The sequence below is a fragment of the Paramacrobiotus metropolitanus genome, unplaced genomic scaffold, assembly GCF_019649055.1.
Source record: "Paramacrobiotus metropolitanus isolate TYO unplaced genomic scaffold, Prichtersi_v1.0 Parri_scaffold0000004, whole genome shotgun sequence".
In the NCBI taxonomy this organism is placed as follows: Eukaryota; Metazoa; Tardigrada; class Eutardigrada; order Parachela; family Macrobiotidae; genus Paramacrobiotus; species Paramacrobiotus metropolitanus.
This window is the reverse complement of record NW_026570224.1, coordinates 626,937-652,392: the sequence shown is the minus strand read 5'-3', so window position 1 is coordinate 652,392 and position 25,456 is coordinate 626,937. Positions and strand designations below refer to the sequence as shown.

The 25,456-nt window shown below is 44.8% G+C and overlaps 1 protein-coding gene across 1 annotated transcript; it reads right to left on the bottom strand.

Annotated features, from left to right (window-relative positions):
• Positions 1-892: 892 nt before the first annotated feature.
• On the bottom strand, positions 893-24,859 carry LOC129602760 (MAM and LDL-receptor class A domain-containing protein 2-like). Its single transcript, XM_055501904.1, is given in 70 exon segments — positions 893-1,130; positions 1,465-2,106; positions 2,160-2,509; positions 2,580-3,443; positions 3,677-4,507; positions 4,737-5,078; positions 5,225-5,563; positions 5,644-5,715; positions 5,782-5,869; positions 5,970-6,135; positions 6,203-6,319; positions 6,622-6,797; positions 6,870-7,204; positions 7,272-7,430; positions 7,551-7,593; positions 7,652-7,828; positions 8,047-8,411; positions 8,480-8,573; positions 8,729-8,871; positions 8,954-9,088; positions 9,164-9,351; positions 9,546-9,589; positions 9,650-9,800; positions 9,864-9,978; positions 10,060-10,260; positions 10,323-10,667; positions 10,808-10,936; positions 10,996-11,103; positions 11,171-11,276; positions 11,343-11,480; positions 11,539-11,768; positions 11,880-12,245; positions 12,398-12,734; positions 12,867-13,270; positions 13,473-13,608; positions 13,610-13,833; positions 13,896-14,054; positions 14,146-14,202; positions 14,265-14,355; positions 14,421-14,719; positions 14,781-14,988; positions 15,067-15,536; positions 15,603-15,699; positions 15,764-16,035; positions 16,164-16,509; positions 16,571-16,977; positions 17,167-17,520; positions 17,605-17,757; positions 17,839-17,895; positions 17,966-18,056; positions 18,117-18,415; positions 18,481-18,691; positions 18,772-19,067; positions 19,134-19,313; positions 19,617-19,713; positions 19,789-20,057; positions 20,125-20,847; positions 20,931-21,196; positions 21,253-21,520; positions 21,587-21,643; positions 21,715-21,805; positions 21,954-22,246; positions 22,309-22,440; positions 22,568-22,658; positions 22,750-23,039; positions 23,103-23,267; positions 23,521-23,617; positions 23,950-24,239; positions 24,361-24,510; positions 24,602-24,859. Coding segments are annotated over 70 exon segments (16,065 nt in total). The 5' UTR covers positions 24,660-24,859; the 3' UTR covers positions 893-1,109.
• Positions 24,860-25,456: the final 597 nt, after the last annotated feature.

Sequence of the window (25,456 nt, the reverse complement as noted above, 5' to 3'; positions counted from 1 at the left end):
AAGGGGTTCCATGTTACATTGCACGGATTTCGTTCAGACATTCTCGCGGTCGGAGAAGATATCAATTATCAATTAAAATATCGTACTGCAGTAAAAGCGTAGCGTCGTACAGATACTTACCTCGTACTCATTTTCTTTGAAAGATCTCATAACGCAAACATCAAATGCGCGACAGAATAATGTACTGTACTTGATAACAGATTTCACAGCATATAAATGTATACCGGAGTAACCGGACTAATTCTTAAACGTGATCGAAACCGACCAAAAATCGTGGGAGTATCTTAAATGGCATTTAACATCGGCAATTTCACCATAGACCGGAAGTGGAAAAGCTTGGAACACGATTATATGATAAAACACGCATAGAACCACGTTACCGTTTGGCAAGGCTCAAACAATACTAGGCATATGCATGGATATTCCACAATAATATTAATAACTGCGCCTGATGGTCATACTATGTCGGCGATCATGAGCGCATATTGTATTTCATACTGCGCACAAATGCCGGTGGACACTAATGTATGCCCGTACCGGTGGTATGCCGGTAGTAATTCAATCCCGTTTTAATACTCGTATCAACAATACACCAAAAAAGTTCACGCCACATCCCGAGGAAACCATTACGGCGAGGAAGCGATGAAAAACCATAAAATTGGACACCGTGGTTTTGATAATTGGTGTATCAATATCCCTTCCGGCTCGCATTATGGAGATTGTCTCGCCCGATCATGTACGGTATCGTCAGTGCTGCGCATTTATGGACTGAATCCATAATGGTGCTCATACAATTGGGATACAGCCCTAATTTTACCACTTATACAACGAGTGCAGTATTTTTTCCATTTTGGTCAGGCGCCACCGTATGCCCAGCGTCGATAGGTAACGGTTGTATATCGATTTGTTTCAAGTAATTTATTGCACATGCTAATTTGCATATTATTAACGCAGTCCAACAGCATTTGTACACAAAAACACAACAGCAAGGGCTTAGCTTTCAGCACCCTCACTATTAATACCGACAAAAATAGTGAAAATTTGAAAAAAAAATCAAATATTGCTTGTTATATAACGCCCTCTTATTCGCCCATCTCCCGAAGCCGAAATCACAGATCCTTTGAAAATATCTGAAAAAAAAAATTATGTTATCAGGATCCAAAACATCCTGAAAGTAGAACAGGAACGAAAATTTCAGTCCCAAAGAAATAATCGATGCATGCCTTTGTAGAAGTAAAACTTCATAACTATAAATACGATTTACGAATTAATATTACATATGTACAATCACTACAATGTACATTGTACAGTTACTAGATAATAAACTAAGAGTCAATTTTAATATGGACACTAAAGGGCCAGCCATTAGAAGTGAAATGCTTTACGGTTTACCGGGTTTTTCCAAAACCAAAAAACATGGGTTTAAAAACCAGCGAACGTCATCGGTAAATAAACGGTACTTACATCATGGAGAACTTTATTCCCGACATGGTCACTGTCCTCATCCGCCGGTCCATCCAGTGCACCGAATGTCGCATAACCAAGGGTACTGCGCTCCGTTCCATTCTGTTTTCTCCTCCTATATATCACAACATATGCACCAGCTCCTGCCGCTCCTACAGCAGCTAGCACCGCAATCACTATCCCCGCAATGGCTCCCGGATCCAGTCCGCTCGCGGGTGAGGCCGTTGGGCAGTTGGCCTCATCAAAACCGTCCTCACAGTCCTTCTTCCCATCGCAGATGGCGCTCTGCTCCAGACACACCCGACTGGTCGCACAGAATCGGTCAGGACAGGTCAGTTGTGAATGTGTCGTGGTACTGCCTGCGGAAGTGGTCGGTAGTGGTGGCGCTGAAGTCGATGAGCGGCTGACCGGTGCAACTGTAGAGGAAGGAGACTGCGTGCTCGACCGTGTCGTCGAGGAAGTCGTGCTGGTGGACGAAGAGGTAGTCGAGGAGGATGCCGTTGTGGCTGTGGATCTGGACCCTGTGGAAATCGTCGAAGGTGCGGTTGTGGTTGGCGCCATTGTTGTTGTTGTGGTGGGCGGCAGCGTTACCACGTCAGGTTGGTTGAAACACGAACCGCTGAATGAAATATCGTCCACCGCCTGAAAATCTTTTATACAAATATGGTTCGTAAAGAGTGAAAGGGAACACTTACAATATCACTAGCCAGACCACCGAGTTGAGCTTCCAGGACGACCCTGATGTTGGCGGCTGGACCACCAATGCGCACCACAGACTTAACCCATTTATCGCCTAGACCGACGTTGTCAATAAATAACTCGGCAGATGAACCGAGTCTAAAGACTCTCAAGGCTCCCATCGTATTCCCGTACATATGACGATAAAATCGCAGTATGCAATCATTAGTGAATGTCAGTGGTCGCGATAGTAACCGGCCACGATTTCCCGACCAACCGGACGAAATGTTGTAGAATGTGGAACTGGCGTAAATGAATCCGCCATTGCGCAGTCCGGTTGTGTGGTCTCGAATCGGTCCCGTATAACCTAAACACAATTGCACAAACTTAGAAACGATTTGATAAAAATTCATAAAATCACAAACTGTTAAACGCACCGCTTAAAGTACGATAATTCGTCCTGAGCCAATCAAAGTTATCCCCGGCATCTTGCGTCCAGTCACAGAAATCGTCGTCAAAATCACATCGGAACGGATGGGATTGCCGGCAGTTTTGTTCGTCTTCGTAGTAGCCACAGTCATCGGCGAAATCGCACATGAATTCCGTGGGGATGATACATGCTCCGCTCTGCGGACACTGCCACTCGTTGGCACCACAGGACGCCTGCCGTTCCGGAAAACCACAATCCTTAAATATGACCTCATCCACACCGATGCTTCCATTCGTCTCGGAACCTTTTCGCGCGCGGAAAACAATCCGGAATTCACCGCTATGACGTCCGACATCCACAATCCACAAATTCCAGTGATTTTTCACTCCCGTATTATGGTCGAAAATGGCAATGGTCACGTCGCTATCGCCGCTGCGTAGTGTCACAATCATCGCACCCGGATCTCCTTCCAGGGAATAGACGTACGTCCAGAACTGCAGTCTGCAGGTTTTGGATGTCTGACGGATGATGGGACTGTCGAGGTAGGCAGCTGAACGATCTGGTCCATCTTTGTTATCTGCTAACATATAGTACCGACTGCCTTCCACGGTGTTCGTCGGGACTGGTGCGCCGGCGAATCCTGATGGAACCCGGGTCCAGGTGTAGTTGCTGTTTTGGAATACCGTGTAACCGCACAGATCGTTCTCGAAGCCACAGTTTCCGCAGTTCCGTTCATCGTTGCCGTTAGTGCAGTCGACACGATTATCGCACTGTTTCCATCCTTCGATCATTATGTCGTTATCACACATGAAAACTGGATGTGGACCGGTATCTGTGCACCTTCCTTCGGAGAAGGAAAATTCGTCGAGCGCTACAGAATGTACAGAAATTACACAACCATTTATTCTTCAATGTCTTTCTTAGCGTCCTGTCCTAAATTTGCGAAAACAGGCAACAGTTTAATTGTAAGGAAAAGATACTAGAAAAAAATTGGTACACATTAGCTACTAAATTTGTTGGAGAATTAGTTTAGTTTAGTATAGTGTTTAGTAGTTTAGTTACGCATATGGACATCAGAAATGTTTTAACAAAATTTCCGCTCACCAATATCGCTCTTTCCTTTTTCTCCATGAACTTTTCCTGTAAACATTAGGGCAAAATCCCCACCAAAGTCGATTCCCTCGCTGAGTTCAATCGCCTCGCGCATCCACTGATTTCGTCCCGGTTCGTTGCGAAAAAAAATAGAATCCGATGTCTGTCCACCGGACACAATGCTCAAATCCAACGAGGCATTAGACCGTCCATCGATAAACATGTGGTAATAAAAGCTAAAGCAATAAAACGACACTTTCGGCACCACGCGCTGTGACACCAGATGGGCCGCATCGTAATCATCTGCGTTAGGATAGTCGTTGTCAATGTAGATATAATGTCCATAGGGATTACCCAGAGCATCGGCGGACGGACCGGACACCTCATTCGGCACACCATCGCCGCGATGCACAATCCATTCAATATTGTCCAGAATGCCGTTGCTCCATCCACACAATCCATCCTCAAAAGTGCAAGCCAGAAGACCTGGACACTCGTCATCGATGATGTTAATATCGTCCACCTGGAACGCTGTCCCGTTATCGTTGCGGGCGTCAAAAGCCACTTTGAAATCCTCCCCGATTTCCACGGGCACTGTTCCGTATTCCCAAGTATACTGATCGATGTTGGAGCCGGTTACTGACCATTTCGGGCTGCTGAAGTCATTGCCGGAAGCAGCGCGTGTGATGTGAACCGCCAAACGGCCTCCGTCGGGGTAGGGGGTGATTTTGTACCAAAAGGTTACACACTGCGGTGAGTTGGGGATGCGGATGTAAGGCGGACTGACTAAGTATGTCCGGGCGCCTTTTCGGGCACCGCGGCCGTCGGCATGTGCAATGTGACCTGAAGACATAATGCACAAGTAAGATTCGCTCAGAAGTCAGAACTGATATGAAATATTTCTCAAACAACGAGTACGTATTTTAGAGCTAATAAACAACTGCAAAAAGTCCCTGTTATTTCATAATAAGTACAATAGGTCACGCGCCTGGTGCTGAAGTTCAAAAAAGGATACTCAATAATGAGTCATTTTAGCCTTATGTTAATAATTTAGGTATTTCACAAAACGTACCATGATTTGATATGAATGTATGATCCACACCAAGAGGCACGATATCCATGACCTTTACGTGATTCCAGAAGAAGCTACCAGCCCCGTCTTCTTTAACGGATCTGTATCCACAGAAAAATTTTCCTTCAAAATCGCACTGGTAATTGCTGATGGCCTCGCACTGTCCTTCATCAAAACGGATGTCATCCAAAGCAATGTCCCCAAATCGTGATGGACCCATCATGGCCTCGAAAACTATCCAGTACGGCTGATCGTTGACATTCTGAACGTTTACACGAGCTTCGATCCATCGTTTGCCCTGGTTTCCGTTTCGCATGAATTCAATCCACGAATCTCCAGAATCTGAAAACACCCATAATTAAAACATCTAATTGTACTTAAAATTCGCCAGTCGTCCAAAGGTCACACAGCGAAGCCTTCATGCCAATCTCATCCACTTAACACAGATTTCTTTTTAATGATGCTATTGATATTAAATCTGGTCTTACTTGAATTGATCTGGACGGTTAGCATTCCTGGCGCGCCGAACATGAAATACCAGAATTTTAAGCAGTTCCTTTCTCCCGCTACGGTCTTCGATGTGGTCAGAGCTGTACCGCGGAAGCCGACGTTAGGATATGTAGCATTATTACAAAATCGGCTGTTAAAGAGCAGATAATGTCCAGTTGAATCTCCCAGTGTGTGATCCGATGACGGGCCTGTCATAACAGATTGCAGAACGTTGACGGGAGACGACTGCACAGTCCATGTGCACTGATCTAAATTGTCCGCGGCATTCTGCCAAGCGCACATATTGTTTCCCTCAAAATCGCAGCTGACATCAAAATCTACAAATAAAAGTGCCTATACCAAGCGGTTCAGGTGTATTGCAACGTTTTAGTCGTTGCAGCATGGCTACGGGATATACCTAATGGGTTGTGTGTTGTGGGTGGTGGCGTCGGTGGGTTATAGCTCGGGGAAGCTTCTTCGGGAAGAACATCTGCGCACACCCAACAGTCATTTTCTTATACTGTGCGAAGCGCAAAAACGACTTCGGCAAACTTACTTGGTGTACAGGCATGATCCAGGACCACCAGGTTATCAATGGCCACAAACAGACCTCGGATGCTACCAACTTCCGCTTCGAAGACCAACTAATTTAAAAGAAAACGTACAGGCATGCGATAAATAAAATTATAAACCGACCCTTGTCAGTATACTAACAAATAGTTTCGCAACCGTTTGTTCACTCACACTGCGAAGCCAGGGCACACCGTCCACTTCCAGTTGCCCCGCTGTCCATTCGGATCTCACAGGCGTCTCGATTCTCCATAACATTTTTTTGTAAAACTCGTTACCAAAATCAACACTGAGAATGCGGAGGATGTTAACCTGGTTATCCACAGATCCCATATAAAACCTATCAGAGCAGCAAAACAAGATTAAGTGTCAAGTTTTAGTATGGCTTCTTGACTTTGCGGGCGTACCAGAATGTCAAACAAATAGACGTGTCTTTCGGAAGGGTTTGAGACATTAGCCATGCCAGATCCCTAGGTTTCGAGGGAGCATCCGATGTAATCAATGCAAACCACCCATTTTGAGCACTATAAATGCCAAACCCAAAATGACATCTGCGTAATAGTCACACAATAAAACGTTTTCCACAGTAATAAATAAAAATAAATAAAATTAAAATAAAATTAAATTAAAATAAAATAAAAAACACATGATAAACGCTCACATCTAAAAACAGAAATACAGTAACAAACAGAGCGGACTCAACGGTTAAAATACAGTAACAAACAGAGCGGACTCAACGGTTAAAAAGTTGTTACTCCACTTCGTAAGTCCGGTGTATCAGCTTTTAGTAATTATAATCGTAATTATTACATCGAAAACTATTTACCCCGAAGAATCCACAGGAGGGCCGCTGGAAATACCCTGAGAAGGAGATGCTGCTCTCCAGTGGATTTGATTGGCGTTTGGAACTGCATCGGCATTTCTCCATAGGCACAACGAATCCCCGGCAAACTGACAATCCAAGAAATGAACGCACGGTCCCGGGGTCACCGACACATCGTCCTTAAAAAGAACGAAGCCCATTACCAATTTACTATATTACCGAATACAATTTAGTAATAAATCACGACATACAACAGCAAAGACAGTTGCCGTATCATCAATGGTAGCGGTAAACATAACGGAGAACGCTCCCGTTTGACGAGGAATCGGGTGCGTGGCCATATGCCACTCCCATCCCTGATCACCGGCTAAGTGTTCCATGAAGACTTGTTGTGCACCCTGGAGGGGAGTGTACGTAACGACCAGATTATCCGTACTGTTGCGTGGTCGCGTCTGCATGGCGTAGTAGAAGCGGAAACAGTGGTCCGTGTTGGCCTGTAGGGCATTGGTGTAATCGTACACCGGTGACCGGATCTGGGCTAAGCTGGTCAGGGCGGTGTTGTGACGATTAGCCATTAGGAAATAACCTGCCAATCAACCAGCGGCCACTAAATATTATGGCCTGTTTTAAATAATTATTATTTTTAAGAATACCTTCTTTAGTGCCCGTTGTAACATCGATGAGCGGTGCTAGATTAGGTGGTTCCGAAGTATTGAATGTTCTGCTAATTGACACACGACGCCAGGTCATGCCATCCTCGTTAGGGAAATGCGTAAAACCACAGAGTCCATTCTCGAATGTGCAATGCGAAACTGCAAACAAACCGTACAGATGCTGATCGGAAGTTATCTACGGTAAAGCTCGTGGCAGAGCCAAGCGCATTTCTTTTGGCAGTGGATTTGGTTAACAATAATGGTATCATCGCATTTTACCGGTTTCTTGGCAGGGCGTTGGTAAAACGGTGATGTCATCCAGCTGTAAGACATTACGGTTAAGAATCTATTTTACGAGCTTGTTTCGCCGACGACCTTACAGCAATATCGCCTTCGATCTGGTCTTCCGAGCCCTTTCCGCGAATGGCTTCGAAAACAATTTGGTATATACCATCATGAGACATGGGATGGGCGCTGACTGTGGTTTCTCCAAACTGCCACACTGCGCCATCATCTGGTGAATGGCGACTCCAGTGAACAACTTCGCCTCCAGTGCTCTAATTATCGCAGACATTTTAAATTTCAGTCTAAATGGTCTCGTAATGTTACGACTTAAATATAACTGCGATGAAACATAGAATAAGAAAATAATTTTAGCTGCTTTCTGCATAAGCCGGGGTCGCTGCCAGAAATAATAATAAAACTTACATTAGTAATTATTACAAAGCTAATATTTTAATATCAAGCTTTAAAAAGCATCCTTTATTAAACGTACGCTGTGGGAACGGACATTCAGAGTACCGACGCGTTGTCCAGCGGCATGGTAATAAAACTGAACACAGGCTGGTGCCTGTAGCGTCCCGCCTTGTATTCGCGCACGATCACCCTCTTTGCCCGTTCGAGGATCAAACACTAAATACCATCCCGAGCCTTCTTGTATCGTATGGTCCACCGCTGGACCGTTGCCGATCAGGTTTTGGGTTGCCGCCCGCGTGCGTTTCCATTTCATACCGCTCAGCGTGTCGCTGTTCCAGCCACAGGTGTCCTGTTCGAATGTACATGTACCGTTAGGATTTTGTGTCGGTTGCAGCGTGGTGGGGGGTGGTGTGGTCGGCAGCGGAACGGCGATTTCAGGTTTCACTAAAAAACCATTTCGTCAAATAAAACTGATAAAAGACTAGCCGATAAGAACGGATAAAAATGCGTACGTTTGCAGTCCGCATCATTATCGACATATGACATGTCCACTTCATCGACAGCAATGTTGCCCAGAAGTCCGTTGCGCTTGGCTTGCAAAACAATCTGGAACAAATTTCTTCGAATAAAAAAGCGCTGGAACTGCACGTACTGTGTACATCGGCTACCTAATTTTAAATAAATTCGGCAAGATGTCATGGCATAGCCGCAAATCGGAGTTTAATATTACAAAAACTGCAAAACATAAATTGCAATCATACTTGATAAGGCGCCTCGCGGGTTGCAGGAGCAATTTTCACTTGCGCTGAATGCCATTGATTTTGTTGGTTACCAAATAATTGCCACCGAACTATTTCCCTTTCCGATGTTTCCACGAGATTCTTTTGAATAACCAACAGTTCACCTGAATAGACATAATTGTATCATCCAACGTAAGGTAAGTACGTGTTTCTTTACATTCGTGCGCATCTTTGAACCGGTCTTACCAACATCGACTCCGAACATGTGATAATGAAATTTGAAACAGAGTGCCGCGTGCCCTTCGTTGTCGATTGGGGTACTCAGCATGCGAGCAGTATCTTCCACATCTGCCGAAACAGCTTCGAACAGAAGATATCCTCCTAAGAGCGCAATTTTATTTTGTTACCAATGCGTAAACTTAACTGCGGTACTCGAGTAATGTACAAAATGACTACCGTCAGCATCGTTCAGAGCATCGGAATCCGGGCCGGTTCCCTGTACTTGTGACGGACCGTACTCCAGCACCCAGTTGACATGGTCGTCCGAAAGACCGTTGTACCATTCACACGTGTCTTCGTCGAAACTGCATTGGATTACATTTCGGGGACATAAACCTTCCGTTATTACAACGTGATCAATGGCGCTGTAACAATACAGAAAAGGTCAATAAATGGAACTTCTGAGAGAGAACACTAAACGTGGTGTCACCCTGCTTGTGTGTTACACAAGCCAAACGATACAAATAATGCGGTTTCTTAACCTAAAATTTACCGAATACAGAAGTACTAGTATACATAGTTCGTACTCTGTAAAGGAATGTAGAAAAATACAACTTACACGACAGGCTGATCTGGAGATACAACTTCTGCGTTCCAAACGATCTGCAGCATTACGACCCGTGTTAAATAAAAGGCCGAAAAGTTCTAAAAGCTTTCCTTAACCTTCCAGTTTTCAGCAGGGGATGCTATTTCTAGCATAACTGGTTCCCAGAAATCACCACCAATCATGTTTTCGTCCGACCAAATTGACTCGGTTGCTTCTTGATTTTTAAGGAGGTAAACGTCCAGTATGCCCGAGAACGACTGCACAGAGCTGAAAGAATCTCAAAATAAATCACTCAGTATTCAATAAAGCCAAACACAGACACTACCTTACCGTCGGTAGTAATAGAATTTCACACAAACACCGGTGGTAGGATCGTGAAGAGTGGAAAACAATTTCGCGGAATCCCCCACCGAGGCATCCTTGGCACTGATGGCCATGTAGTGACCTTAAGCGCACAGTAACACATCAGCAACCATTACAATCTTCTGTATACTGTGTACGCTACTGCATTAATAATTTCACCAACCGTATGCGGAATTCTGAGATTTGTCGTAAAGTGGGCCGGTATCGTTAAGAGCGGCAGTATCATCACCATTCCGCCATGCCCACATAAATGCCGGCACCGTCGATTCCGGTGCATAACCACAGAAAGCATTTGTATCGAAATCGCAGATCGTGTCGTCAAACTGATCAGGGATCTTTCCAGCCTCAAATATGATATCATCCACTACAACACACCAATATCTTGATAATTAAGCAAACGTTTTGTATGTTCAAAATAGTGTGTACCTGCAATGTATGCATTGCTGTCCGAGAAGAAGTCCTCTTTACGAACACCTTCCAGAGCCACCTTGAAGTCCTCAACGCCCACCGGCAGCACCAACTGTTCAAGGAACCACCGTTTGCCCTTATCGCCACGCAGCGTCCATTTGTTCTCCCACAAACTGCTGCCGCGCTGCTGAGTGTTAACGCGTAGTTCGTGAATGGCACTTCCGTGCATATAGTACCAGAAGCTAAAAACGTAAAACGACGGTCGTTCCTCGCTGCCGCTCCATTCAATATAGGGACTTTCTAGGCGGCCCGAAGTGGTGAAAATATTGCTCGCCGGATCCAAATAAGCAAAATATCCGTGTCCTGCAATTCCCAAAACATAAACACAAAACAGGATTACAATAAACCAGTATTAAAATATATTACCAAAATTCACCAAACCGAAAAATTTCGGCTAGATATAGACAAATGAAGTAAAACCGTTGCAAACAATGTTCACTTGCCGCTGTGATCAGTTGTCGGTCCCGAAGCGGTACTAACTTGAGTGTTAGACACTTTCCATAGAATACCGCTTTTGCTGGTCCACAGACACAAGTTCCGTTGATCAAAATTACAGTTATACTTGCTTACAGCTGAAAAGAAACGTGTTTCAGTTTTTCAAATAATTTCAAGCTATCAGAAAGTCATTTACGGGTTTCGACGGGAGGCTCTGTTGACGGTTGCACCGTCTCGACCGTAAAGTCCAATGTTGTAGATGGAGCTGTCGTTGTGACAGATGGGTTAGCGTAATCGGGAGCATCTGTTCATGGAAAAAACAAACTATATCAAAACCATAAAGATGTTTAGCGGAATACCAAGATGCATACATGAACAAGAGGCGGCAGTATCAATAAATACGTCATCCACCGTAATAGTTCGGTGATGTCCCGGCGTACTGTCGGTTAAATCAAGGAAGTGCGCTTCAAACGATAGCTGCAACCATACAAAGAGTTTTAATACAATCACAACTTCAGTATGAAGTACCGTAAAATTCTGCACCTGAATGGGATTGGTTCCTTTGTTGTCCAGTGTAACTGGCGCGCGGGCATCGATAAAAGCAAAGGAATTCAGCTCCAAACTGCCCTCTAGTCTCCAAATATCCGTGACAGCGGGTGGACGAGATCCTTCCGGTGGATACTATTGCACATATTATTCATGTTCCGTTACAACGGATTTGCAACATAAGCCCCAATACCTCGATGGATCTGACAAGGAGGACAGCTTTCGCATCCGCCATGAACTTGAACCGAAGACACAGCTTCTGCTGGGCTGGTAAGATATCAGTCCGGAAAATGGCCGATTCTCCGTTGGACATATAAGCGGTAACAATCGCTTGATACAGCGTGGGCGGCGCATCCCAGTGCCCCATCCCCTGTATGGCATAGGGATTGAACTGGCACCAACCGTTGGAAAAATCACAGTTTCCTGTAATAGTTTTTGGAAAGTGCTGATTCTCATACAGTAACTAACGCGTGTTGATAATTTTAACTAACCTAATAAGGTGCAGTAAAATTACTAAGAAATATCGGGGCTTACCTTCAGTTTCGCACGCTCCATTTTTAAGGGAAATACTGTCGATGCCGATGTAGGATGTTGCATAGGTTCCGCGTACAGCCTCAAGGACAATTTGTCTAACGGTGGACTGTGTAATTGTCCAAGCTGCACCGATCCACTGGTCGCCGTAATTCCGTCCGGTGAATGACTTTGGTGGTTTCCAGGTCGTACTAAAGGATGGACCGTCCGTTCTGACTGTGTAAACATTGATTTGCCCCATTCCGTTTCCGTTCATATTGTAGAAAAAGCGGAAGCAGTATGGAGTTCGCTGGTTAACGGTGGGCGAAAACAGTCGCGCTTCGTCACCAGTGGTTCCACTCGGAGCATCGATGTAGATAAATTTCCCGTCTACAACGCGAATAAAATACTGTTGCATTTAACAGCTTAACAATTGTCTTAACGCAAGCTTGTGTTTCAATGTGACCTAATCCACACTGTTCCATCACGGTTTTACGGGAAAGGTGTTGTATAGGAAACAATCAACAAACGCCGGTGCTCACCGCGGGTTTCCGAATCATCACCCAGAGCCGGCCCAAATGTCTCGGTGCTTCCCTTCTGGCCGAGCAAAAACTTGTACTGGGTGTCGTCTCGCTGTGTCCAACCACAAAAGTGGCCAGCATCAAAGTTGCATTCGAAACTACTGGGTGCTGCCGTGGTCGTGGGACGCGTCGTCGTCGTCGTGAACGGTGTCGGAGTGGTGATCGTAGCATCCTGCGGAACCGTTGGACAGTGCTGGGCGTCAGGCACGACCTCGAGTTTGAAGTTATCAACAGCTATACCATGTGACCCTGATGGAATTGTCACGTTCAGGTCGTTAGCCATAGCCTCGATCATCAACTGCAAAATAAAATAACAATAGACCAAACAGCTTCCATAGGTCGAAGGAAAATCGAGATAAGCGCAGTTTTCATGAATTCACTAGATTCACACTTCACAGAGATTACAACATGAATTCATCGGTTACTTTACCGTCCATCTTTCGCTTCGGTCAATGAAAAACTGTCCTGTCTGCCATTTTCCGATGTTGTTCAGTCCTCGGTTTACCCATATTTGCTTGTAATCATAGTTATTATTCTGGTTGAGCCAGTACAGCCAAATGGTTATACGCCCGACATTTCGTGCTGTGATAAGAAATTCGAAGTGGAAACAGGAGAATGTGTTTCCCGGCAGCACTAACGTATCATGACGCATCAAAGCCGTTTGCCTAGCTGGTGTGGATGGACGGACGGGGACGTAAAGGAAAATCCCGCGATTTACCGCATCATCGGCACTGGGTAACATACCGGACACACCATATAACCAATCCAAAACCATGTTGCCGGTTCCATCGTAGTAGTTCTCCCAGTTACACATTCCGTGCTCGAAGTTGCATTCTAGAATAAAACATTTCAGTGTCAATGAATATGCAACAGGTACATTGAATGTGCTCTAAAAATGAATGCCTGTCTATCTCACAAAACGAATATAACCCACACCAGCAGAAACCAAGCTGGTGAATTTAAAGTTGTTTGGAATACTAGTAGCAGTATGGTTAAATTATGATTGCCACAAACATTATGATTTTTTTCCACCTACCAACTTGAATACAGTTATGCGGCAACACAGCAATGTCATCAATAGCAACGCCTCCTTGTCCAGTATCCGTTGTGGCGAATGCGTCAAATTTCAGCTTAAAGCTCATGATATCCAGGGGCACTTCGTATTCACGCATGTACCAACGTCCCGTAAAGAATGTCTCTTGGGAGAACGCCGTGAATGCCTGGTTGTCCCCATAAGTTCCACGCACATTTAGAACTCCAATCCGATCGCCAAACATGTAATACCAGAATTTTACACAGCGCGGATCCGTCGGCTTTAACACGATCGTAACCCCGACTGACCACCGATGCCGTGCTGCTGACTCTCACGTTGGTTAAATTAGCATACAAAAAGTTTCCTGCAAATGATACCATTGGCATTAGTGCATAATAAAATAAATGGTTCAAGGTCACCTCGTACCCATCGGTTCCACAGTGGTGTGATCGATAGTCGGGACATTGGCCGATGTCTGCCCAGCGTAGCCGGTCAGCATCTCCCATTTCAACGACTGCGAAGTATCGTGTTGCCAGTCGCACATGGGATGGTTCATGATATCGTCATCAAATGTGCACACCTCCGCTAAATAAAAAATTAATATATGTTACGTACAATACAGCAGATCTCTGAGCACGACATAGTCGAAAATTTTTCTTTCAATTATGTTCCTTACAAACATCTTCGACCGACGGCGTAACAGTGGGAATCGGTAGCGCGTCCGCTGGAGTTACTGAAATTTTTACCACATAAAATTAATCGAGCTTCTTCGACATAAAACGTATGCGGACTTACGCGGACACGGTCCCCGTAAGAACACCATATCGTCGATAGCCATGAAATACGGTACGTTTGTTTCACGACGGACGACACCTTCGATTAAAACCTAGAAAAAGCATGCAGCTGTAGTACTGATTTGATAAGTGTTCACTTCGTTTATCCGCCACTAACCAAAAAATCAGAAACGGAATTTGAAGGAATCGGAATCTGCGCGTGATGCCAGCCGTTGCCGCCCAGGGTGGTGTTGGCTTCGTCTCGCCCATAATCCTCCCACACCGGATTATAGCTTCCCGTGCCGGTTACTTGCTCAACCAAATGAACTCGTACTACCGCCGCACCGGTGGAATTCATGAAATAGTTAAAGGTCATACACAGATTGTCCTCGTAGAACATGGTAGGGCTGTAAAGGAGAGCGCGGGAACCAATGGGATTTCCGGATCGTGGACCGCCTTGGAAATATATGTAGCCACCTGGACAAAAATGGCAGAATATGTATCTTATAACAGGAAGCTGAAAAATCGCGGAACCTACTATCTTTAGCTGGTCCACCATTTGGAAGCCCATTTTTCCACTGCATTTTCGATTCCTCGCTGACATGACGCTGCCACATGCACAGCTGTACGCTCCCGGTGTTAAAACTGCAATCCCCTACGTGCTGGCAATTTTCGGGAACGATGGCAATATCGTCAAGCGCCACTGCAGCCCGGGTTTTTTGAAATCCGGATACAATAAAAGAGACCTAAAAGGCGCCAAATCAAGATACTAACACTAACACAGCAACACTGAACGGATTTTTAATTCGATTCAGTCAACCTACAGTGAATGGATAATCGGCTGTCTTGTTGATGGGCGTAAACGAAGCTTTCGCGCCCACCCATTTCTTTCCGTGCGCCATGTCTGAGTTAAAAATTGTCCACTCGCGCTCCCCATCGGTGGCGGAAACCGACAGTTTGGCCGTGCTGGTGCTGCTGGGGATTCTGACGTGCCGGTAGAAAAATGTAACACACTGTTCACCGCGCAACGTGTGTACCCGTGATGAGTAGGTTGCAGCGGCGGTGGTGGTGGTTTCCATTTTGGGGCCTAAGTATGCAAAAGCGTAATGTCCTTCGATGGACGATAAAGTATTGTCCTCGGACGGTGTAAGGTCAATCAGCATCAGATCACTGGTGGTGCCTAACATTTCGCGCGAAGTACGAGTCCAGCTGACAATTTCGCCCCCTCCTCTGTTAACATAACCGCAGTCATCTTCCTCGAAATCGCAAAATACACCAGGATGTTCAGGTAGTTCTGTAAAAAAGTCACGTATTTTCAATTAGCATCGATATTGAATCAGAAATTAAAAGCTGCTCTTACGATCATTGGAGCACTTTCCAAGTTCGAGCACATACTCGTCAATGGCCGCGACTCCAAAAGCATCTGCTCCGCGAGGAGCGTCGGCTCGAAACATTATCTAAACAGCACGCACAGCGTTAGCGATTATTTAATTCGCAACTGCAAAACAGTATAGCACGTACTTGAAAAGGTCCTTTTGCTTGGAACGGGATATGTTCGGCAGACCACTCCGGCCGTGCTTCCCCTTGATAGCGCTCCAAAACGGTCTCACGATTTCCGTTATCTTTTCGGATAATGCTGATTTCACTGTTCTCTTGCGCTTCCACATAAGCCCAGAAACGAAGACAGTAATCTAACGACTGGTCTTGGGCTTGCACAAGCGGCGCCGTGATTGATCCCATTTTATTCCCATTCGGTCTTCCGGTTGTTTCAGCAAACAGGAAATAATCATTTTCTAAAAAAAACCTCCGGTAAATAAGTATGCAGCACACTCACTCGGAATTCCTATATTTAGCTAGCCTGTCAGTATTCATTACAGATGTGAGAGTCTGGGTTTATCCGAATGCTTGTAAATCTGCATACTTATATTATCTGTGCGATAAGGTATAACCCATGCCTCATCGCCACTAGTGATCGTCTGATGAGCCCGGTGCCATTTGATAGTAGAGCCCGACACCACAGTCCAACCGCATTCATCCTTGTCAAAATTGCACGACTGCAAAATCGGGTTGCCGATGCCGGACGTCGGACGAGGCGTGGTTGTGCCAAGCGTTGTGGTGCGGCGAGTTGTAGCGGGTGCCGGGCGTGGTAGCTGGGGACAAAGGTCAGCACTGGACACCAGCTCGTGCTGGATGTTGTCAACGGCGATACCATGCAAGCGATTGGAGGTCAGCTCGCCTTGTTCGTTCCCGACGGCTTCGAACATCAGCTAAAAACGGATTTCAAACACAAATAAACCACCAGAATTAAAAGATAAACGCTCAACGCACCGTCCAAGATGAATTTTTATCAAGGTAAATTTGCCCTTTTTGCCAATAGCCATATTCTGGTTCGCCGCGGCTACTCCAGACAGTCGCATAATCGTATCCGTTCTCCGCGTTGACCCAGTAATGCCACAGTGTTAGACGACCGACTTGTTCTCCTGTTATTAGGTAGTCAAAATGCAAGCAGAAATTTCGCTCCACATTGCCTTCCACAAAACTATCGTGTCGCAAAAATGACTGAGCTGCGCGTGGGGTGGTTCGTAGAACGGGTAGGTACACGAAGACACCACGATCTACTGAATCGTCTTCACTTTCAAGCGTCTTGGCAGTGCCGTATTCGAAATCATATTGTTGTTTTCCCGAAGCGTCGTAATAGTTTTCCCAGCTACACATTCCGTGTTCAAAGTTGCAGTCTGCAAACAAAACATCCTCATGTAATTATAATTTAAAGAGCGAGATCAATCCAAAGTTATTCGTAACTTGTACGTTACCAAAACTATCTATAAAAAGTACGGTGGACACAAACAAATATAATATGTAGTGGCGAATACGGTACATATTATGTACCGTATTCGCCGCTACAAGCCCAGTAGCCCACTTACCAACTTGTCGGCATTCTCCAGGAGAAACAGCCAGATTATCAAAAGAAATTCCACCGTCAGCAAAATCCAACTGGTCTCTGCCTTCGATCTTTAACAAAAACTGCTTCACTCCCACCGGCAGCTGGACCATGTACTGATTCCAACGCCGACTGTCCCAGCCGGCAATGGCATAAATTTCCTTTTCTGGGAAATCCTGTCCCTGCATACTAATATGTAATTCGCCGGGGTTGTGGCCTTGCATGTACATCCAAAATCGTAGGCATGTTGGATCGTTAGCATTTTGACGGGTATATGGTTTCGTGATGGCAGTTCCAGCCAATGGAGCCGCACTTGCGTTAAAATACAAGAATTTCCCTAATAATAACCAATGTCATTCTCACACAACACCGCGTCGTACTACCAGGGCTTATGATTACAGAGTAAATTACAGTTACTCACCGAAACTTTCCATTGTGCTGTGATCAAACGGAGGAACATTGGGGTCCTTTCCCTGGTCTCGACCTGATAAAAGCTCCCAGTTGTACGGACGCGATCCGACTGATTGGTGAGTCCATCCACACATATCGCTGTCATCGAATGTGCACACATTCGCTATTAGCAAAAACGCCCAGCATTAGACCAGAACGTTGATAATCGTTTTTTGTCAGCAGAAAATTTTAGTGTACCAGGTACCTGTATCATCAGTAGGTGGCTGCACGGTTGGAATCGGAACTGAATCCATAGGCATTACTAGAAAAAAATACCGAAATGCAGTTAATACGTGGAAACTTCACATTTCTGTGTTACTTGCGATTCTTACGAATGCAAGCTTGATTCAAGAACACAACATCTTCGACTGCAATGAAATACACAGCGTCCACTTCGCGTTTGATGTACCCTTCGATGGTAATCTGAACAACAGCAGGCAATTATTAATGTACATTTACAGACAGACAGCAACAGATCCTAACCAAAAATTCCTCTCCATCTTTAGGCTTTTGCAACGGAATCTGCGCTGGATGCCACACCGATTCCCCTTGAGACATGTTCACTTCTTGTCGACCATAATTTTCCCACAGTGGATTCCATTCGCTGGGATCTTCCACCTGATGTACACGCACAGCCGCAGCACCCGAAGCATTAGAGAAGAACTTAAAGGTCATGCACATCGCTTGCTCCAGTGGCCAGGTAAGATATTCACTGTACAACACGGCGCGCGATCCCGGAAGGTGACCGGTAGGACGGCCACCTTCGATGAACAGGTAGCTGCCTACAACATCACAAAAAAGTGGTAAAAATCATGGGAAGCGAACACTTACAGATATGTGAACTCACTGTCCGACACCGGTCCGCCTGCTGGCATACGATTAGTCCACTGTATCGTGGCGTAGTCCCCAAGAGGTAGATGCTGCCAGTCACATATTCCGTTGTTTCCAGTATTGAATTTACAATCGCCTGGGTGTTCGCAAGCGCCTGGTGTCACCGCAAAATCGTCAATCGCAACGGCTCCTTTGGCTCCCTTTGCACTGTTAACCGAGAACGTTACCTAAAAGTCAATCCCCAATGTTACGAAAACGTTTACCGGAAGTCACTCAAATACAAACTTTATTATACAGTTGAACATACATCCAAGTCGTATGTGTCATCCAGCCCCCGTGAAAGAACGCTAGCTTTGGCAGCTATCCATTTGCGCCCGTGGGGAATATTACTCGTGAAGAGCGTTCGCTGAGTTCCTCCCGCATTCATGAGAACCTTCAACTCCGGACCATTCTTGACCGAGCCTTTCAGTAAACGGTAGAAAAATGAGACGCACTGATCGCCAGAAAGCGCTGGGATGGGCGAATATTTCATGTCTGCTTTCTGGGCTCCAGTGCCAGTCCACGCATCCGTATTTGATCCAAGGTACAGGAAGCCGAAGTGACCTATATATCGTAGAACGGTATTGCATAAAATGAAAGCAAAATATATTGCAGATGGTATGAATATACCGCCTGGGGCGTTATAGGTATGGTCTTCGGTTGGCTTGACCGACATTATAAATGCATCACTGTCCGTCTCGACATCGTGCCCGTTTGTGATCCGCCAGTGGAAATTGTCCACGGTTGACCCGACGCTAAACTTACAGGGCCCTTCTTCAAAATCACAAAATTCGAAGGTCGGCGTAGGCTCTGCGAATAAAACACAGGTCAGCAGTCGGTTTACAGCCCTTCTTTTTGGTTCGCAATTAAAATATCAACAGAAATTACTGGCCGAGGAAAAGAGTTATTTTTGTGTCGACAACAAAAATTTATTGCGTAGTTTGGAAAAATCTATTCTGCTTGGGATAATAGTGTTAATGGAAAAAGTAACAGATGGTGCGGTTAAAAGTGTATGGGAGAATTTTGTAAGTCAAACAAAAGTAAGGGTATACAAGTTTAAAGCTTATAATATGGCTGTAATTTGGAAATACCAAAGCGTGATAATCGTATTACCATTTGCCGAGCATTTCCCGTTTTCCACGATAAATTCATCGACAGCAACTCCTTCGTACCGATCAAGATCCAATGCATTTTGCACAAATAGTCGAATCTACAATATATTCATCGGCAATCATCGCTAAATTAACAGAGTACGAAAGTTTGACGAAAATCGTTAGCCACCAACCTGGAAATTTTTGTTGCGTCGAACATTTATACTTTTGACCGTCCAAGGACGCACGACACCGGCAAAGGTTTCTAGAACCAACGGCTGCATTGGTCCATCAACCAGTGAGACCAGTAATCGGTTATCAGAGAAGCTGTCCATGAACACCCAGAAACGAATGCAGAAAAACTGGTTTTCGTTGGCGTTAACGTCAATTGTCGGCGATGTGATGGAGCCAAATCGGTACACTGCTTCTTCATTCAAGAAATTAGCGTACAGGAACTTGTTGCCTGTTTTTCGAGAAAAAAAACGCATTAATTTCAATCAAAATCGTTTATATATATATTCCAGACATGCCTCTAATTGCACTTGGTCGATTAGGAACCGTCCACTCTTCCGGCAAGCGCTGCCATTCGATCGTGGAAGCCGGGTCAGTTTCAAAACCACAAAGATTTTCATCGAAGGTGCACATGTAAACGATGGAGTTATTCGAATGCGGCGAGGACACCGTAGTCGTTGCCGGCGTAGTGGTCGTCGTTACCAGCGAATTCACCGGCAACGAAGGACACGTCTGAGCATCACTAACGATGCGGTGTCGGATATTGTCAAGCGCTACAATCTGCAGCTTCTCGGCGGGAATGGTGGAATTGTTCGGTCGAGCGGTGGCCACTAACATGACATTCCATGCTTTATTCGACTGGATCAGTGCCTGCCCGGTCTGCCATGCACCGAATGCTCTCGTCTGCTCGGTAGTCCAGATTTTCGTATAGTCGACCACTTCGCCTTCCTTGTCGTACCAGTACAGTGCCAGCGTGCCCGTTGTCACCGCGGTGATGTAGTAGTCAAATTGTAGACACACGTGTTCGTTGGATTTCATCACTTCGTAATGCTCCAGCATGGCTTGGTGACCGGCCGGCGTTGTGCTTTCCACGGGGACGAAGATAAACCGGCCATGTGGCTGCGCCGGATTCTGCACTTCCGGGATAAGATTTTCATTGGTAAACTCCCACGCCAAATCCGCCGTTCCAAAGAAATCAAAGTAATTGTGCCAACTGCAAAATCCTTCTTCGAAATCACAATCTAGAGCACAAACGGATCACATTAAAGAGGCAAAAAGGTCACTGACCGTCCAGCCCACTCAATATAAAAATATTATGACATACCCATAACCTTGCATTCAGTCATGGACACCGTAATGTCATCCAATGCGGCACTCAAATAGCCGTTATCCTCCATAATCATGGCTTCGAATATAATCCGAAACGTGGATGCTGCGGGAATACTGGCGCTGGCCAGTGACCATTCGTACGCCACATTCAGCCACCACGTGCTCTCAGCCGAAGTCCATACCAAGTTATCCGTGTCGTTAACGCGCGCATACACATTAAGCTGTCCAGCACCGGGTCCTTCGCGGAAGTAATACCAAAATCTGAGAAAGCAGTAATCCATTATTTCTGAGACGATGTGACGAGCTTTGCGTATTACTTCAAACATCGTGGATCGGCCGGGTTTTCTCGCTTATATTCCGGCGAAATCTGCCGCGCATATGTTCCGCGTTCGGCTTTGATCGGGGGGAAATACAGGTAGCGCCCGTATTCCTCCAGGGTGGTACGATCAAACATCGGTGCGTGCTCGCTGAAATACTCGTCGTGAGTGTTACCAGTTCGGATATGAAACTGCGCCGTAGCGTCTTCATCCGTGATGTAACCACAATCTTCATTTGTGTCATCGTTATCAAAGTTGCAGACGGAAGCTAATTAAAAACAACACCGCTGAAAATTCGTTCAACTATTGCGCATGAATTTGCAGACAAAGCTACCTCCGTGTTCTTCGGGAACTTCTTCGATCGGTAGAGGGGCAGCAATTGGAGGGGCCACTACAGAACAGAAGAAACGATTGAAAACCCAACTAACAAAGAATATGGTGCCACAATAATTATGTACATACGGGTGCATGGATCCTGCAGGAACTTAACATTATCGATTCCTACAATATACTGGTCAGAGATTTCGCGCCGAATTATTCCCTCAATGGTCACCTAAAGGGCGAATCTTTTTTAACAGCATAGGTAGTCGCAATAACACTGAAGAATATTTATTTGGATAATATAACGTTGAAAATTGTACTGTATGCGCTGCGAATGCAACGCAACCCAACTATGAGCCAATAAGTAGTTCCCTTCTTACGATAAAATTTGCGTGATTCAGCGACAACAACGGCACTCGGGCCAGTCTCCATCCGTTATAATCCGTGGATGTGTCGCCTTCCGATACGCGTCCGTCGTCGGCCCACAGTATCCTTTCTTGATCGATATCTTGAACTTGGTGGATGCGAATTTCCGCCGCGCCAGTTTTGTTGATGTAATACTGAAAGGTCATGCATTTGCTTGTATCGTAGACCATCTGCTCGCTAGCCAAAAGAGCGCGGGCTTTCAACATGTTTCCCGATCCACGTCCACCGCGGAAATAAAGATAATCACCTACATCGAAGGTATATTATACCATCAGGCCAGAAAGGTGATTCATCTATACAGGAACTTACCGCTTGTGCTAACTGGGCCAGTGGGTTGGCCGACAGCCCAAATCATGTTGAGCTGGAACTGGTTGCCCGTAACAACTTCCCAGCCACAATATCCATCGGGATTTTCAGCATTGAGATCAAAAGTGCAGTCGCCTAAGTCCAGTTAATAGTTCAAGTATATTATTTCAAATACAGTACGTATGTAGTACGTGCACTTGAAACTGGATGCTGCATTAGGTCTGTAACTGGCTTCTTGAACCAACCGACTCAATCTTCGTACCTGTTTTTAAACATTTTCCGGTAGAAAACGATATATCGTCCAACGCGACATAACCTTCTGTATTAGATAGGGAAGAAGTCAAAAATTCAACCTAAAAAGATGAGTAGCTACATACCATACTAGCCGAACCACTATGGCCGAACAGTGTGACCTTATTGCTTTTGTTGAAAGTCATGACAAACCTTGAACGGCTTCAGCTGATTGATTCCTTCCGGAACAGTGAACTCGGCTTCAGCAGCCACCCATCGAAATCCATATGCCGATGATGTTGACCAAATGGTTGAGGTTTGCGTTTCGTCATATATGGCTTTCAGCATAAATGTTATCGGATAATAACCAGGAGTAACCCGGGAGATTTGATAGTGGAAGGATATGCAATGCGAGCCGACTACTTGTTCCGGTACGGAGATCAGACTGGCGCTTCGTATTCCTGAGCCGGTCTTTCTTCGGATACGAAAAAAGGCGTAATATCCTTAATATACAGAAACAGCCCTGTGAAACCAACTTTAGGATCGAGGTATTTGTTTTTTCCCACCATTTTCCGTATGGTAAGTACTATCTTCTTGTGGTACGTCGGTCGGGCCCAAAGGTGAAGTGCTTTTGGATGTACGGTACCAATTGTCGCCACCGTCGTCATTTTCAGTTTCATAACCGCACATGCCTTGCTCAAAGTTACAGCTGATCTGATTCCCGACAACCGCTATGTTAAAAAAATTTGTTACGATGGGTGAAGTGGTTATTCATGCTTCTATCAAGATTATATCCGACCTCGGCGACCTCCTATTTCCAGTGCTTTTAAATACTCAGTTTAGCTTACACATTTTAAAAAGGCCTGCAGAACGCGTTATAAGATGTACGCAGAGTGTTATATAACCAACAAAAGGAATATTTATATATAGCAATTTAATCCAGCAGACCAAGCCACTGTTACCACGTCGAAAAATATTTTTTACCGTTAGGACACTTTCCCGGAGCTAAACCAATATCGTCAATAGCAATTTGAGAGAAATTCGAAGTGGATGTCGGCAAAATCATTGCGTATAACTCCAACTGCAACAAACATAAATTTGCACTAGAATTGCTTTAACATTTCTTGTGTTGCGTATTTATTTTCACCAGATATTTTTACAGTTGTACTGAATAATAAATGCTCATTTTGAACCAGTATTAAATTAATTTACTCGAACATGATTCGAGCACTCAAATAATATTTCCGGGAATACGTAGATGATTTTTTTATTTTTATGTTGATGGCCGTATACGAAAAACCGTACCAAGTTCACCGTTTGATAAAGCACAGTAACTACTAGTCTACTACTAGCATTATATGCAGTTTGCATAAATTTCGATCCTGTTATTAATTTTGGTACCACTGTGTTCACCTGAAAAGGATTAGATTGTTGGAAATCAATATATTTGAATCTCCATGTTGGTGCCGCATTGCCCATAAACCGTTGCAGCACCCGGTATACACTTCCGTCCGGTTCCGCAGCCGAAATTCGAAATTCGTTCTCCTGATCGGTGGTCATATATATCCAATACGACAAACAAAGATCAGCCATTTGATTAACTGGAGCAGAACCTCCAGCTAAGATATTTGTACGGGCCACGGCCAGACCCGGCTCTTCCACTTGACTGGTGTGCCGAAGCGGCAAATACAAATACCACTGATCTGAAAAACCAGGCGAAATATCGAAATTTGTGTTGACCAAGGTGACAACGGTGGTAACTACATTTGTCTCGTGAGAAATTTTTGTAGATTGCGGTTTCGTCTAAAATACTGCTCTCCTTACCGCCAGCCACTTCATTTGGCCGATTGGGAATATGCTCAGATAGCAAGTATGCCTTATTTTGACGTGTCCACGGAACACCAATTGGACTGTTCTGCAATCCGCAAAGGTCCACTTCGAAGTTGCAGTAAAACGTGCCCGCCACAACATCATCTATTCGCAACGAGTTGTATTATTCATTTTTCACTAATTAGTATCACATCTGTTTATGACCGTGAGCACGTTATCCTTTGACTGGTATTACCTAGCGCATTTCCGGCAAGTAGCGACGCCCCCAATATCAACAGGCCTAACCAGGCCATTTTTTGGGGAATCTCACTTATTAAGCGCAGACAAAATACTGCACGCTGGTACAAACAAACTGGAACAACTCGGCCGTAAAAAATTGGATAAATAATGCAAATCTAGAAAAGCATCTTTGCAGTCCCAAAATATGACAGCGAAATAGCGCTCTACTAATCGCTCGCTCTAATAAACTATTTATTTTTATTAGGAAGGTTATTTGCCGTACTAAAGACGAATTGTTCTGCAGCATATCAGCGATCTTTAGCGCGAGGCCAACTAAAATGTTGTTATCAGTGACAGAGACAGGATTATGTGCAGTAGAAAAGGGAATTTTATTACACCATATCATTTCGCTAACTGACATTGTTGCTTATCACCTGCCAACACAGACAGAAGTTTAGTCAAACTGATAAACAGTAACCTGATTGACAACATAGTAAATGTTAGTTTCTAAACATTCTTAACTCAAAGGATGCGTATGAACTTCGTATTAAGTACAAGATCTATACTACGCGCGGCGCCCCATAGTTTTGAGATCTCTATAACCATAAAACTTCTGGAAAAACGGACAACGCCATTAGATCCGGGATAGTTCAGAAGTGGCCGGCATGTGTTTTTTTTATGAAAATATCGAGCCGGCATCAAGCCGGCATCAGGACCAGATTGATCCAACCCATCTTAAAGGTCACCTTGAAACTTAGAAATATTTGCCTAGATACAATACAAAACACCAATTGACATACTTATTACACTAATTAAACCGAAAAATAAATAAATTATTGTACTTATTCAAACACTCGCGTTATTCAAACAT